Source organism: Lepidochelys olivacea (assembly GCF_965140295.1).
Source record: "Lepidochelys olivacea isolate rLepOli2 genome assembly, chromosome: 8".
Classification (NCBI taxonomy): Eukaryota; Metazoa; Chordata; order Testudines; family Cheloniidae; genus Lepidochelys; species Lepidochelys olivacea.
The window spans coordinates 61,367,160-61,381,370 of record NC_140418.1 but is presented as its reverse complement, the minus strand read 5'-3'; the positions used below and the strand labels follow the sequence as shown (position 1 = coordinate 61,381,370).

Below are 14,211 nucleotides of genomic sequence, written 5' to 3'. Positions count from 1 at the left end.
AGCAGATTAGTTGTTGGCTGGGACCAGAGGGGCAAAGAAGGGTGCTCCCCTGTCTCTGGCCAGAGAAGCTCAAAGGACAAGTAGAGCTGGGTTCTGGCTGCATTTGTTCAAGCTCAGGGAGAGAGGACCTGAAAACTTAACCCTAAGTAAGGGGCAAAGATAAAGGGGCCAGATAGAGGGAGGCCTGGGGAAGTAGCAGCAACAAATCTAAGTGAGCAGTACATGGCAGCTATTGACAGTGTTCCTGAGCTGAAACCAGGTGTGGGGGAGCCAGGGTTCCTCCACGGACCACTGGCAAAGTGGTGCAAACCCCAAGAACGGGGTAAGGTTTGTTTGGAGGCCCAAGCGAAGGGCTGAATTAAAGGGCCCAGGACTGAGACTGAAGATCCTGGTGAGGCCAGATAGACAGTTTTGGTTGGACTTCTGTTACCCTGGAAGGAGTTAGTTTTGATTGTATGACCCGGCCAGAGGGCTGAGCCACTGAAGATCCACCAAGCAAAGTTGACAACCTACAGGGGATGTCAGGAGTGGGAAAGGACTGTGGTAGCATACCCAGCCGCTAGGAGGCACTCAAGAGGTGAGCTTTCCCCTCTATCACAACTTGGTATCACAGCTGGGGTTACGAGACTCACGTGAGTGATGCTTACTCCTGTCTCTAGTGCATGAGGTCTGATATCCCATCTGAAGCTTGACAGTGAGCCCGGAAGCCATGACATCATCCAAATAAGCCTGGGTGTCTCTAGTGCCAAAGGGAAAGGAGGCAGATGGCCTGCTACGTAGATACATCTACTGTGCGTTTGAAGGCAATGCAAGTTCAGTTTGCCCCTGGAGTAACAGAGACAAGACTGATTATTGGCAGATACAGAGTACTGAGATGCTGGGAGAGGTCAAGGTCCCGAAGGATGCCTTCCCTCAGATGCCAGAGGCTCTGATGGCTGCTAAATAGACTGATAAAACATGGTTTGGGGCCATGAAGAGTTAAGGCCAATGGGAAATGTGGTAAGTGTATCAGCAGTTCAGTGAGGCTCACAGAGAGTAGCGGAACGTGTGATTTGAACTGCCAAAACAGCTAGACAGGCTAGAGAAGCAGCAGCACCTGTTATGGATCCTGCAGGAAAGAAGCAGCAATGACTTCAAGCACTGGGTAGACAAGAATGATCCAGTGGGACTGAAACTGACTGAAGAGTTGTTATGGTTGTGGACACTGCTTGCTCTTGAGTGAACTGGGGTGGGGAAAGACTGAGTTGCTGGGGTGAGCTGTGGGAAGAACCACAAACTCCGCTAGTGGCAGGGAGGTGGACAAGGATAATTGTCTTTGGTTTGAAGAGATGGGCCACATAAAAAAGGTTTTGCCCTTTTGAAGATGGACTTGCTGCAGGAAGAGATGCAGGAGCCCAAAGAATAAGTAAGGTAAGAAAAAGGTGTCTGATGGCACAAACGCCGCTGCGCTCAGTGCCTCAGAGCCGGACTTGGAAACAGCATATACAACTGGTCGGCAAACCTATCCAGTGGAGTATGGAGGAGTGTGGAATGAAACAACTACGATCACTGGCACAAATCTTGTTGAGGTGTCAGTGTACACAGACGTGCCCCGGGGGGCCAGGAGGTGACACCAAAGAGCCCACAAGGGGAACCTGGTGACATGAGGCAGACTCAACTGGCAGTCCTAAGAAAACATGAGCTGTTGGATGTCTTTCGGAGGAGATAAGACCAAGGCTTCTGAAAAGGGCTCAGCCTTGAGAGCAGAGAATGTAAGAAGCCCTCTCTTCTTGCCAAAGAAGTATAGTAGGGGACTTGATGCTATGAAAGAAGCTAGATGGAAGGCTCTGGAGGAAAATAAGCCTGAATTGCAGAAGCTCTTCAGGCAGAGTTGCTGAGAGAAGACCCTGACTTTGCAGGGCACCTGACTAATCAAGGCAAGGACTACAAAAACTCTCCATACAGAAGCCTGAGACAGAAGACCCTACCAACCAGGGCACGGACTAATAAAAGCTCTCCATAGAGAAGGGCCTGGGAGAGAATACCCCGAGAAAGCAGGGCAAAGACTGCATAGGAGAGAACATTGTCTTCAGGCAGGACCACCACCCCAAATCCTTTCTGTGTGGGGAGGTATGTGATGAGGTATACCTGGCCTTCATGGCTCTATACAGGAGGTCCAACAGTTCTACACCCTGCTGTAGGAAAGGAGTGACAAAGGTGGGTATTCCAGACTTGCCTAGAGAGGCTGCACAGAAGCAGCCAATTGGAGCCCAGCAGGCTCAGATAAAAATAATTGTAGGGGCTTAGCAGGTCAGTTCTTGGCTGGGGCTAGAGGCTCAAAGAGAGGTGCTCCTCTTTTTGGCCCAAGGAGCTCAAGGGACAACTAGAGCTTGGTTCTGCTGCAGTTGCTCCAGTTGGGGGAGAGGACCTGAGAACTGCACCCCTAAGGTAAGCAATGAAGATAAAGGGGCCAGGTAGGAGGTCGCCCAGGGTAGAGACAGCAGTGAATTGAAGTGAGCAGTACATGGCTGCAGTTTATAAGGTTCCTAAGTTGGAACTTGGAGTAGTGGCTGAGACCAGGTTCCCCCACTGTCCAAGTGATGTGAACCTTAAGAAGGAAAGAAGCATGTTTGGAGCATGAAGCATGAATGCATGGATTAAGAAGCATGTTTGGAGGCCTGAGCAAAGAACTAAATATAAAGTGCCCATAGCTGGGACTGAAGATCCAGATGAGGACAGACATAGTTTTGGTTGGACTTTTGTTACCCTGGAAGAGACTATGCCACTGAAGACCCACCAAGCAAGGCTGACAACCTACAGGTTACACCAGGAGCAGGAAGAGGACTATGGTACTGCACCCAGCTACTAGGATGCTCATAAGAGGTGAGCCCCACCCATCATATCTTGCCTCTCAAACATAGAGGTATAGCATTCAGTTTAAACCCAATATTCATCCTTCCCACAAAATTTATATTATGTTCCTATTTGTCCTTGTAAAGATCTGAAATCTCGCAAATCTTGAAACAGAGCTTATAGAAATGTATCATAAGTAGAACACTGTTATTTTTGTTCCTTGTTTTGTGTCTCTGTTCTAAATTGAGACCATGATCTGACATTTGCATTTTTGGAAGTTGAGAGGTATCCACATAGATCTATGCACAAGTAGAAATGTGGGAGATAAAAGCATACTTAACCTCTCTGTCATAGCTTCTCTATATCTGTGCTTCTGTCATACGCTGATGAAAATTCATCTATGCTTTGTTCTTACCCCGTTGTCTTCCTTTTTCACTCCTCTTTTGCCCTGCTGTAGAGGCCCTCGTTCCTTGGCCTTTCCTAATCCCACTTTCTTCCCTTTCTCTGCAAACCTTCTCAAACAAGAAGTCTAAGATCCAGCTGTGATCTTGTAACACCATGAGGTAGCCGACAGTTTCTGTCTAGTGTCTGGATGAATGGTTGGTTGCATATTCGCTATTCTGGGTTCTGCTTTCTATCATAATCAAACATGCTGTTGCTTTTTAAATATTCCAGACCACTTGTGTGTTCCCCCACTTTACGCTTGCTCATGTCTTTTCTCTTCCTCCATTAGGCTTGTTTCTGAAGCATTGCACTTAGTGTTTAACAACTTGTTTTATTTGATTATGTTTAAAGGAGCCTTATTAGAATTGAACTCTAGAATGCAAATACAGAGACTTAAGCTCAAATAACATTACAATTCTGAATGGAAAAAGCTAGGAAACCTCAAAACAAATGGTGAAAGAGTGTTTAATTTCCAGGGTTCTTGGTATTTTCTGAACCCTGAAAGTATAGCTCATCTTTGTAATGGGAGAAAGGGAAGTCCGTAGGCTTTTTGGGATACCCTCTTACAGACAGTAATGACTGCTTTGGAGTGTCTGGCCTACTGTACAAATACAATAAATATATTTCTTTTAAATGGTGAAAAGTAGCTAATATGCGCTGGTAACTGCTCTTAAAGTAGTAGTGCATGATTTTGCCACATGATGGCACCAAATATTTGAAATATGACCTACGAGGGAATGGGCTCGTACCTTTTTGCTTGTTTCACCTTGTCCGTATTAGACAAGTGCAGCAGCTTAAGTAAATCAAAGCACTTGATGATATAAGGATGCCTGAAAGAGTTTTGCTTGTTTCATACATTAGAAATTCACATTTGTCTGGACTGAAAGATTTAGTGTGACTAGAGATCTAGTAAAATTATGGCTTACAGGAGAGTGAAAGCTGATCATTAAGAGGGGAAGAGTGTTGTGTTTTGTTTTTTTTTTAAAAGAGACTGCTAAATAGGTGTTTGAAGTTTTAAACTTTTAGTGATTAAAATTTAGGGGAAAGTAAACCTGCGTTTAAAGAATCAGCCACATCAGTTGTGGTCTGAGAGCTGCAAAACAAGGGAAGATCAGGGCTGTTTCTTACATTTCTAAGATGTAAGAAATGGGTGGGGAGTGGGGGCAGTAAAACTTCCTTTATACATCATAAAGAAACAAAAAGGGGCATAAGCCTAGTTTTGTTTTTTCTTTTCCTTTGCAGGTCATCTTCAGAACAGATTGCTATTTTATAAAGTCTTTCCATTGCCTCTTTTTTTTTTTTTTTTTTTTTTTAAAGAACAGATGAATAAAATACCTTTTTTTTGTATGTAATCCACCATAGTGTATGGGGAGGGTGAGCAGATCTTCTGTCTGGGCAAGCAAACTTTCCTGGCAATTGTGTAAAACTGCAGTAAGCCAGTGGAGTAATAAACATTAGGGATTGGTGGCCTGTCAGTTTGCATAGTCACTTTAAAAAAAATAATACAGTGAGAGTTCCAAACATCTTGAGGATCCCAACTCTTTTGTTCTCAAAACCCAGATTTTTAGCCATCTTCCTTCCATATGTTCTTTCTCTAAAAAATTACAATCTAGATAGAGACCTTGTACTCTGTGTTCTTAACTTCTGTGTTGAGAAGTTTTTTTTTAATCTTTATATTGATAAGACTAAGTGTATGTCCTTGTATGATAGTGCTATAATATGGCAACTAAATTAAGGTATTCTCAGTGCTACAATTCAATTTGTACCTAAGCTTCCATACATCTTGAAACTTTCAAAAAAAGATTTCTGAATGTAAACTTCACATGAAAAGATCATAACTCTGAAACAGTGTTTTATTATAAAATTTAAATACCTCGCATGACAATGGAACAATCTAAAAACAAGATTTGGATGCATCTGAGCACTTTTGCAGCACATGAATATGTACCGTAGTTGTGGGTTAGTAACTGAAATCTAACAGCTACTGTGTATTACAGGTTAGAGCTTGAGTATTTTGAGAAATAAATTGAATGATAGTTTGTTTAATATGCATGCTTATTAACTTTTTATTATCTTCATCAGTTTTATATGTACTCATGTTAAATTTGGCCTCCCTGTTATGCCTAGGTATGATATGGTCCTCTATTTGGGGGCTCAGAACTCTGGATGATCTTACATGCCATTTGAGCTAGGATACCTAGGCACAATGAGGTGAGTTAAGGATACGATTTCAGCCTTAACTCTGAATGTCTTAACGTCTGTGTGTTGTTAACCAGACCCTTAATTTTATTTTCCAAACACAGTGGTTACATGTGTTAATGCCACCACTAAGGTATTCAATAATCATTAATGTTGTTGCAAACCACTGTTTGTTTGTCAAGGAACAATTGCTCATGGCTTAGCACAAAGGTCTTGGCAGAAGTAGACCCATCTCTCCAAGAGCAACATTTGCACAAGTTGCCACTGTGGGTTGATACATTTATACTGATTTTTTTGGGGGGGAGTGTCCAATATTTTACTAGCCAAGTATCAGGATGACACATGCATTTTTACTGAGTATTCATTCACAGTTTTTCAGCAGCATGATAGAACACTAACTAGGAACTAAGCACGTTGTACCTGGGCGAGGAGGAAGGGTCACTTCCAAAGAATGGATTTTAGGCATAACTGCATCCCAGTAATCTGGGGAGATTTGTTGTGTTCATGTAACGCTCCCATTGACTTAAATTGGTTGAGGATCAAGCCCTTTATGTTTGCAGGTTTAGTAATGCTAAATTTGAGCATTGAGATTGGCCCAATTTGAGCATTAACCAAGTTAATAGACAAATGAATTAATTATTGAACATTTGCAGCTCATTGCACATACAATACAGTCATGGAGGGATTGTCTATAATGGAGTATAACTAATATAGAGAACTTACCTTGGTTCTGGAAGGTAAAATTGTGCATCTGTTGAAAATAACAAGTCTTAGAACCCAAATCTACCCTATAGTAACATGGTTGCATTTGGCTGCAGATCTAGTAAAATCATCTATTTTGTGGCATGCAGAAGTTTAGAAGATGAATCTACAAGATTCACAGTGATACAAACCCATATATTATAATGCAAAAGAGAATAGCTGACCTACAAGACCAAGGTACTTCTCCCCTGTCCACAAGAAAGTGGATTGGCATATTGCATTGTAATATATGTGATGCTACACGAGAAATCAACCCAGAAACTCAAGCTGATGCACAAGGTTGATGCCCACTTATTAATGTGAATATCACCGGGAGCATGTGACATGTGTGCTCTGGGATATGCATTAACTGCATATTGGTTTCTGAGTGGACTTATGATGATCGGTTTAAATCAGTAAAGCCAAAAGCTTTGTACTAGCTTATTTAAGATAGCCTTATGCCATACTGCTGCAGTGTGGCATCAACACAGATGCTTAAGTAGAAGGGCAAATACTTGGGGAGACACCAATAGAACCAAAGAAAAGACAAGGTGGGAGTGGGGTTAAGTAACCTAATCTTCCTTTCTGTTTTTGCTCTTGTATGTCTGGCTGTCATCTGAAGTGCCCATCTTCATCTTCAGTTACCATGTTGATTTCCCATCCAACCCCTTAGCCTCCCACCTCCATGTCTTCCCTTCCTTGTTTGACTTTCAGTCTTGGATCAGCTTTTCTAGTTACCAAAACAGCCATTTGCTCAATCTTGTCTTCACTGCTCCTTTTTACCCTCTTTGTGTCTTCCTGTCCTTCTGTAACTTATGTTTATGACTTATGTCCCCTCCTCTGATTTATCAACTCAGTAATGGACTCCTTTGCCCCTCATTCTTGGTGCAAAGCCCATCCCACCACTCATAGCTCACTCCTAACATCCACATGCTCCACTTGCTCAGCAACTTACTTCACTACAAACTTCTTTTTCTCTTGCAGTTCCTCTATTAAGAAGAGCTACTTCTCTACTCTCAATTATCCTAGGCCTGCAATCCCATCTATATGCCACTATTTGGCTCTGTCGTAAAACTCTCTCATTGTTCTCCCACTATCTTGCCAACTTTTTAGAAAGAGATGTTCCCTTTTCCCTACTTCTCTCCATAGTCACTGAAGTTTATCACCCACTTTTCAGTTGCCCCCATTACCCCATCATCTCCTGTTTTATGATTCCCTATCCCCCCCACTTTTGTTTTTCTCCTTAATCTCTTGGTCTTCCGTTCAGTTTTTCATCTTATAATAAATCTGCTGTGGTCTCCCCTCATTCGAAGGTCCTACTCTAGACTTCATCTGTCTCTCCAGCTAATCCCATCTCCCTTCTCTCTGTCACCTAAAGTTCATATATATTCCATCTTCAACTGTTACCTCAACTTCTCCCCTTCATTCTGGCTTGTGACCTTTGCACTCTACTGCAACTGCTCTCACCAGTATCTAGAAGTACCCTTCCTGGTCATTTGTCAGAGCTTCTATTTCCAACCTCATCATCCTCAACATTGAGAACCTTCTATACATATCATGCAGTTTTTAAAATCTTGTCCATCCTTATCTTTCACAGCTGTGTGCTGTTTTTCACTTTCTGCCAATCTTCAGTATGTCTTCATGCTTCTACTCCCCTTTCTCACTTCCTTAGTTGAGGACATGATGGTGTTCCCTTGTGCTCTATCCCTTGGCTTGACTGTATAATTGTGGATGTAGATGCTCTGTGTAAACATGTGTAACTGTCATTGTGTCCTAATTCTACTATTGCTTCCCATTGTCTTACACCCACTTATTGCATCTTATTTCAAAAATGACTACTTTCTATGAAGCAAAGTCTGTCTTACTGATTATTTGTTGTACACAATGCTTAGAACATTGGGACTCCAATCTTAACAGGTGGCTTTTGGGCATTACCAATCAATTAATTATATCTGGCATGGTGTACAACATTAGAACAGCTGAGTCTTCTCAAAAAAGGGGTGATGTTTGAGGTTCTTTCTAGGAGGTGAGGGGGCAAGGAAAATGAGGAGAGGGTAGAGGGTCAAATCTGTGAATTCAATAAGATAAGAAATAACTGTCCATCTTGGCTTTGTCCTTCATACCAAGATGGCTGTATTTAATGTGTAACTTGTGAATTACTCAAAATAACTTTTTTGTCTTCCCCCTCCTCCTATATACATTTTGAGGCATGTTGTAACACTGCACGTTTGGTAGAAGAGCCGTACAATCTCCAAGAGCATAATTCCATATTTTCCATTAAATAGCAGATCTAGGTTAACTGTATTTCCTACATGCAAAGCTATGCATGCGCTTGAAGGGGAAAAAGGCTAAATATGTATTCTAATTCAGTAGTATAGATGCAGTCCAGTTTTCTAGTGACACACTTAGTTTTGGACAATTGAATGTAAATTCATATCATGGAGCAATATACTGTTCACTACATAAAGTACAAATAGAGCACTTTCTAGCACCGTGGTATCTTGTGGATTTTGTTTTGTTTTCCCCAATCTTGACAAAGAAAAGGTGTCAGTGTGTTCTGACCTTCTTTGACTAGAATACGGATGTTCTCTGTTCACTTTTTTTTGTTGGAAGTGGTTTCATGTTTACAGCCCTGAAATATATTTCAAATACTTGATATATAATTAAGCTCTTACATTGTCTTCTTTTAAAATGTATGTAAACCTTTATGCTGGATGTTACTCACACAGACTGGAAAGTCTTCTCCCCATCCTCTCTCCCCCCCCAAGCCTTCAAATTTACTGAGTGAAACAGCTAATAATCCTCCCTCATGCTGCACATAGCCCCAAACCAATACAAAGTAATTTCTTGTCCAAATTCTGCCCTTTAATTACACCCTTGTCAACTCCATTGACTTCAGTGGAGTCACATAAAGGTAACTAAGGGCAGAATATGGCCTCATATCTTTTATGACCACTTTTTGAAAGGTAGTATTCACTCTCCATCCTTCAACATATATAGACCCTATATTTCACTTCCCTTTAAAAAAAAAAAAAATTAGGGCTGTCGAATAATTTGCAGTTAACTCATGCGATTAACTCAAAATTTTTTTAAAAAATTATGATTAATTGTACTGTTAAACAATAGAATATCAATTGAAATTTAATATTTTTGGGTGTTTTTCTACCATATTGATTTTGATTGCAACACAGAATACAAAGTGTACAGTGCTCACTTTATATTTTTTATTACAAATATTTTCACTGTAAAAATGATAAAAGAAATAGTATTTTTCAATTCACCTCATAGTGCAATCTCTTCATCGTGAAAGTGTAACTTACAAATGTAGAGTTTTATTTTTTTATTACATAACTGCACAACAAAACAATGTAAAACTTTAGAGCCTACTGGTCCACTCAGTCCTACTTCTTGTTCAGCGAATCGCTAACACAAACAAGTTTGTTTACATTTATGGGAGATGCTGCTTGCTTCTTATTTACAATGTCACCTGAAAGTGAGAACAGGTGTTCGCATGGCACTTTCCTTGCCAGTGTTGCCAGGTATTTACGTGCCATATGCCCCTTCGTGCTGCAGCCACCATTCCAGAGGACATGCTTCCATGCTGATGGTGCTCTTTTAAAAATTAAAAAAAAAATGCATGAATTAAATTTGTGACTGAAGTCCTTGGGGGAGAATTGTAGGTCTCCTGTTCTGTTTTACCTGCATTCTGCCATATATTTCATGTTATAGCAGTCTCGGATGATGACCCAGCACATGTTCATTTGACAAAACACAAAGAAAATACAGTGTGAGATTTCCAAAAGTAGCTACAGCACTCAACCCAAGGTTTAAGAATCTGAAGTGCTGTCCAAAATCTGAGAGGGATGAGGTGTGGAGCATGCTTTCAGAAGTCTTAAAAGAGCTAAGCTCTGATGTGGAAACTATAGAACCCCAACCACCAAAAACAGAAATCAACTTCCTTCTGGTGGTATCTGACTCAGATAATGAAAACGAACATGTGTCTTCGGTCCGCTCTGCTTTGGATCATTATTGAGCAGAAACTGTCATCAGCATGGACACATGACCTCTGGAATGGTGGTTGAAGCATGAAGGAACATATATGCATCTTTAGTGCATCTGGCATGTAAATATCTTGCGATACCGACTACAACATTGCCAGGCAAACTCCTGTTCTCACTTTCAGGTGACATTGTAAACAAGAAGCGGGCAACATTATCTCCTGCAAATTGTAACCAAACTTGTTTGTCTGAGTGACTGGCAAACAAGAAGTAGGACTGAGTGGACTTGTAGGCTCTAAAGTTTTACATTTGTTTTATTTTTGTATGTAGTTATTTTTTTGTACATAATTCTGTATTTGTAAGTTCAGCTTTCATGATAAAGATGTTGCACTACAGTACTTGTATTAGAATTGAAAAATACTATTTCTTTTGTTTTTTACAGTGCAAATATTTGTAATATAAAGTGAGAACTATACACTTTGTATTCGGTGTTGTAATTGAAATCAATATATTTGAAAATGTAGAAAACATCCAAAAATATTTAAATACATGGTATTCTATTGTTTAACAGCGCGATTAATCGCGATTAATTTTTTTTAATCACTTGACAGACTTAAAACACATGTTTTAGGCTATGTATCTCTCTTAATGTACAAAAGCTCTGACTAACATTAAGGTTTTGATTTACTTTTTCAAAAGGTAGAATATTTTTTACCAAAAAAATATTCAGGAAGGCGAATTAAGGCTGATACTCTATCTTATTATTAACTGGCTTGAATTTTTTGTTGTACTAGTTTGTGGAGTAGTCTCAGCTTTTAAAAATAAACTTGGATTGAAGGAAGATATGTGCTCTATAAAATGAGGTGAACAGCAAAAACTTTTGAGTGAAATTTATAAAACTTTTTAAATTCAGAACAGATCTGAATTTGAGAATAACTCTTAATGTATTTACTAAGTTTATTTTTTTTTAACAGGACCATCTTAACTCTAGGTCGTATGCGGTACCTTCTTTGCCAAAATATAAATTTTTAAATCTTTTCCCCTGTTTGTCTAATTGTAGTGTTCATTGAATGGTATCATTATATTTTTAAGGGGGAAATAGAAACAGCTTTTCTAGAGATATGTACAACCAGGTTCAGACAGGTTTTTTTTGTGTTCAGTAATACCTTACTCTGCCTGTGGTACCATTGAAATCAAGCAAGGTGCTAGTCTGCCTGAGTAAGGATGAAGCCCTGAATCACTAGTAGAATAGGGTTATACACTAAAAGTAACACATGCGTCTTAAAAGTAAGCAAAAGATTCTTTGCTGTGCTTTAGCAATTGATGACATCACTACATCTTTCTTTGTCAGGTTGTTGCGTTCTTTACTCTGTTTTTAACTCTTCTTTTAGAGGAAGTGAGAGGGCAAATTACAGGGTGTTTCTAATATATTTACTTAGAATAATTGAACTTTTTGTCTGTTTTGCCAATTGCACCCATACAACCAGCATCACTTGGTTTGTCTTGTACAGCAGAGCTTTTATGGCTGTCCAGGCTAGATTTACTACCTAGGTGGAGTAAATGTTTACCAAAAAATAGGTACTGCTTCCAGACTGCATTTTTGTAACCTAAATCAGAGCCATGTAATCTATGGAGAATAAGGGTTTATAAAGGAAGAATTGGCCCAACTTTAATTCTTTTTATGTGATCATCTGTAATGAACCTGTCCTCACTTTCCATACCTCTTTCTAGGTAATAAACAATGCTTGTGCTACTCAAGCCATAGTAAGTGTGCTGTTAAACTGTATCCATCAAGATATCCATCTAGGAGAGACACTAGCAGAATTTAAAGAATTTTCACAAAGTTTTGATGCTGCGGTAAGTGCAACTAACTTTTGTACTTGATGTACACTGATTTGAACAATTGGCTTATGTTCTATTTATCTTATTTTATCTTTTATGTATATTTTTAGATGAAAGGTTTGGCACTAAGCAACTCTGAAGTGATTCGGCAGGTTCACAACAGTTTTGCCAGGTAACAAAAGTTGTGCATGTTACGAATCATACAAAATCCAGTAACCTTTTCTCTTTCCATTCAGCATTGTATCTATTTACCTTTTAGACAGCAAATGTTTGAGTTTGATGCAAAGTCATCAGCAAAAGAAGAAGATGCATTTCACTTTGTAAGCTATGTTCCTGTTAATGGAAGGCTGTATGAACTAGATGGACTAAGGGAAGGACCAATTGATTTAGGTAAGTTTAGTTCACTGTGGCGAATTTAAACATTGTACCTTGTTGCATTTTTGGTGGTCATATGTGACCAAAACAAATTGTTCTTTTGAGATAACAGCTGGTTCTGGTTAATACTTTTGATCTTTCACTGAGAGACTTATTTAGACGGTGTATTGAAAAGGGTGATCAACTGGATTAGTCCGTCCCCCCCTTTTTTTTTCCAGGTTTTTTCCTTTCAGCTAGTTTTTGTGATGTCAGAATCTTAAAATTCTGTTATTCATTCCCTTAATATTTTAGTTCCAAGGCAAAATCAACTGGACAAAGAAGTAGAGCCTGTTAATGCTAGGTCAAGAAGTTAAATCTAATCTTTTCATTCCACTTAAAATGTAATCATCTATCAGATGTCTCTTCTAATTTTTAAGATTTGCAAAGTCTTATTTGGTATTAAACTAACTCAGTTTCACCTGGTACAATACTTGTTACCATATTTCTTCATGTTGCCTTCCACCTCCTTTTTTTATATTCCAGGGAACATGTTAATCATCTTTGTAATCCTAATGTTATGAGAGTAGAAATGTCACTACTTGGCTTTAAATTGATGCTTTATTTGTCCCTTGTAATATTTATTATGGTAAAGTAAAAACTAGTAAAGTAAATACATCATCGAAAGGTGGATTTCTGTCAGTTTCTCAAATATTAAGACAAATGTCAAATATTTAGTTTCAGTATAGTGCATCTTTCATTTTGAAAGATTCTGATCCCTTTTAAAAAAAAAAACAAAAAAACTTCCTACTGGACAATGGCCCTGATGTAGTCAGACCTGCATGTCATATCATTGAAGTATATAGGCTTTCTGTGGACATAGGGGTCTGTTGGCATGAAATCCATTTGCAGGATGGGGAGTATGCTTATAGTAACTGTTCAACTCACTACTATAGCAAAATACAGAATTTAAAAGCATGCTATGCAACAGTTTAGGACTGGAAGTGAAGAATACAGATAAAACTACAGGGGGAGTTGTAGGTCTCTTTGTTCTAGTCCTCTTTGAAAGGAGAGTACAGGAACTCCTCACAAAGTTGTCCTGGTTAACGTCATTTCGTTGTTAGGTTGCTGATCAAGTAGAGAACGTGCTCATTTAAAGTTGTGCGATGCTCCCTGCTTTGTCCACTGCTTGCAGGAAGAGCAGCCCGTTGGAACTAGCTGGTGGGGGCTTGGAACCAGGGTGGACCAGCAGCCCCCCATCAGCTCCCCGTTCCCTGTGCAGCAACCACCCAGCAGGCTATCAATTGCCAGCAGTTCAGCTTTCCCTCCCCCCACTGCCATGTGCTGTTCCTGCCCTCTGCCTTGGAGCTGCTCCTTGGAGCCTCCTGCTTGCTGTGCGGGGAATGGGGGCGGGGGAAGAGGGGAGCTAATTTCAGGGTGTCCCCCTCCCCCCCGCTCCTGCACCCCGCTTACCCCATTTCCATAGAGCAGCGGGGTGGGGGGGACACTACAGGGCTTAAGACGGAGGGAGCTTCCTGGAAGCAGCTTCTGTCTCAACTTGGTGATCTACTTAAAAAGGCAGTCTACTTAGAGTGGGGTCAGCGTACTTAAAGGGGCAATGCGCGTCTCTCTCTCTCTCTCTCTCTCTGCCGTGCTATCTCCCCTCCTTCCATTCGTGCTGCTTTGTAGAGTGTGAGGCTACATTAACAACAAAGGGTTAACCCTTGAGGGTTCAGCTGATTAGTAGTTCATCATTTAGCAGTCAGGCATTCCCTGGGAAATATCCCACCCTCCGACTTCGCCA

At 40.2% G+C, this 14,211-nt stretch overlaps 1 protein-coding gene across 2 annotated transcripts in view; it reads left to right on the top strand.

The window, feature by feature from the left end:
* Window positions 1-14,211, top strand: part of UCHL5 (ubiquitin C-terminal hydrolase L5) — a 31,188-nt gene that overhangs the window by 6,607 nt on the left and 10,370 nt on the right. Inside the window, exons 2-5 of one of the 2 annotated variants that reach the window (XM_084635746.1) lie at window positions 5,404-5,487; window positions 11,946-12,071; window positions 12,167-12,228; window positions 12,316-12,446. In XM_084635746.1, coding sequence (XP_084491872.1) covers window positions 12,167-12,228; window positions 12,316-12,446 — 193 coding nt within the window. In that variant the 5' untranslated portion in view covers window positions 5,404-5,487; window positions 11,946-12,071. The remainder of the gene's footprint in view (window positions 1-5,403; window positions 5,488-11,945; window positions 12,072-12,166; window positions 12,229-12,315; window positions 12,447-14,211) is intronic. The other variant, XM_084635745.1, reaches the window with a different exon arrangement.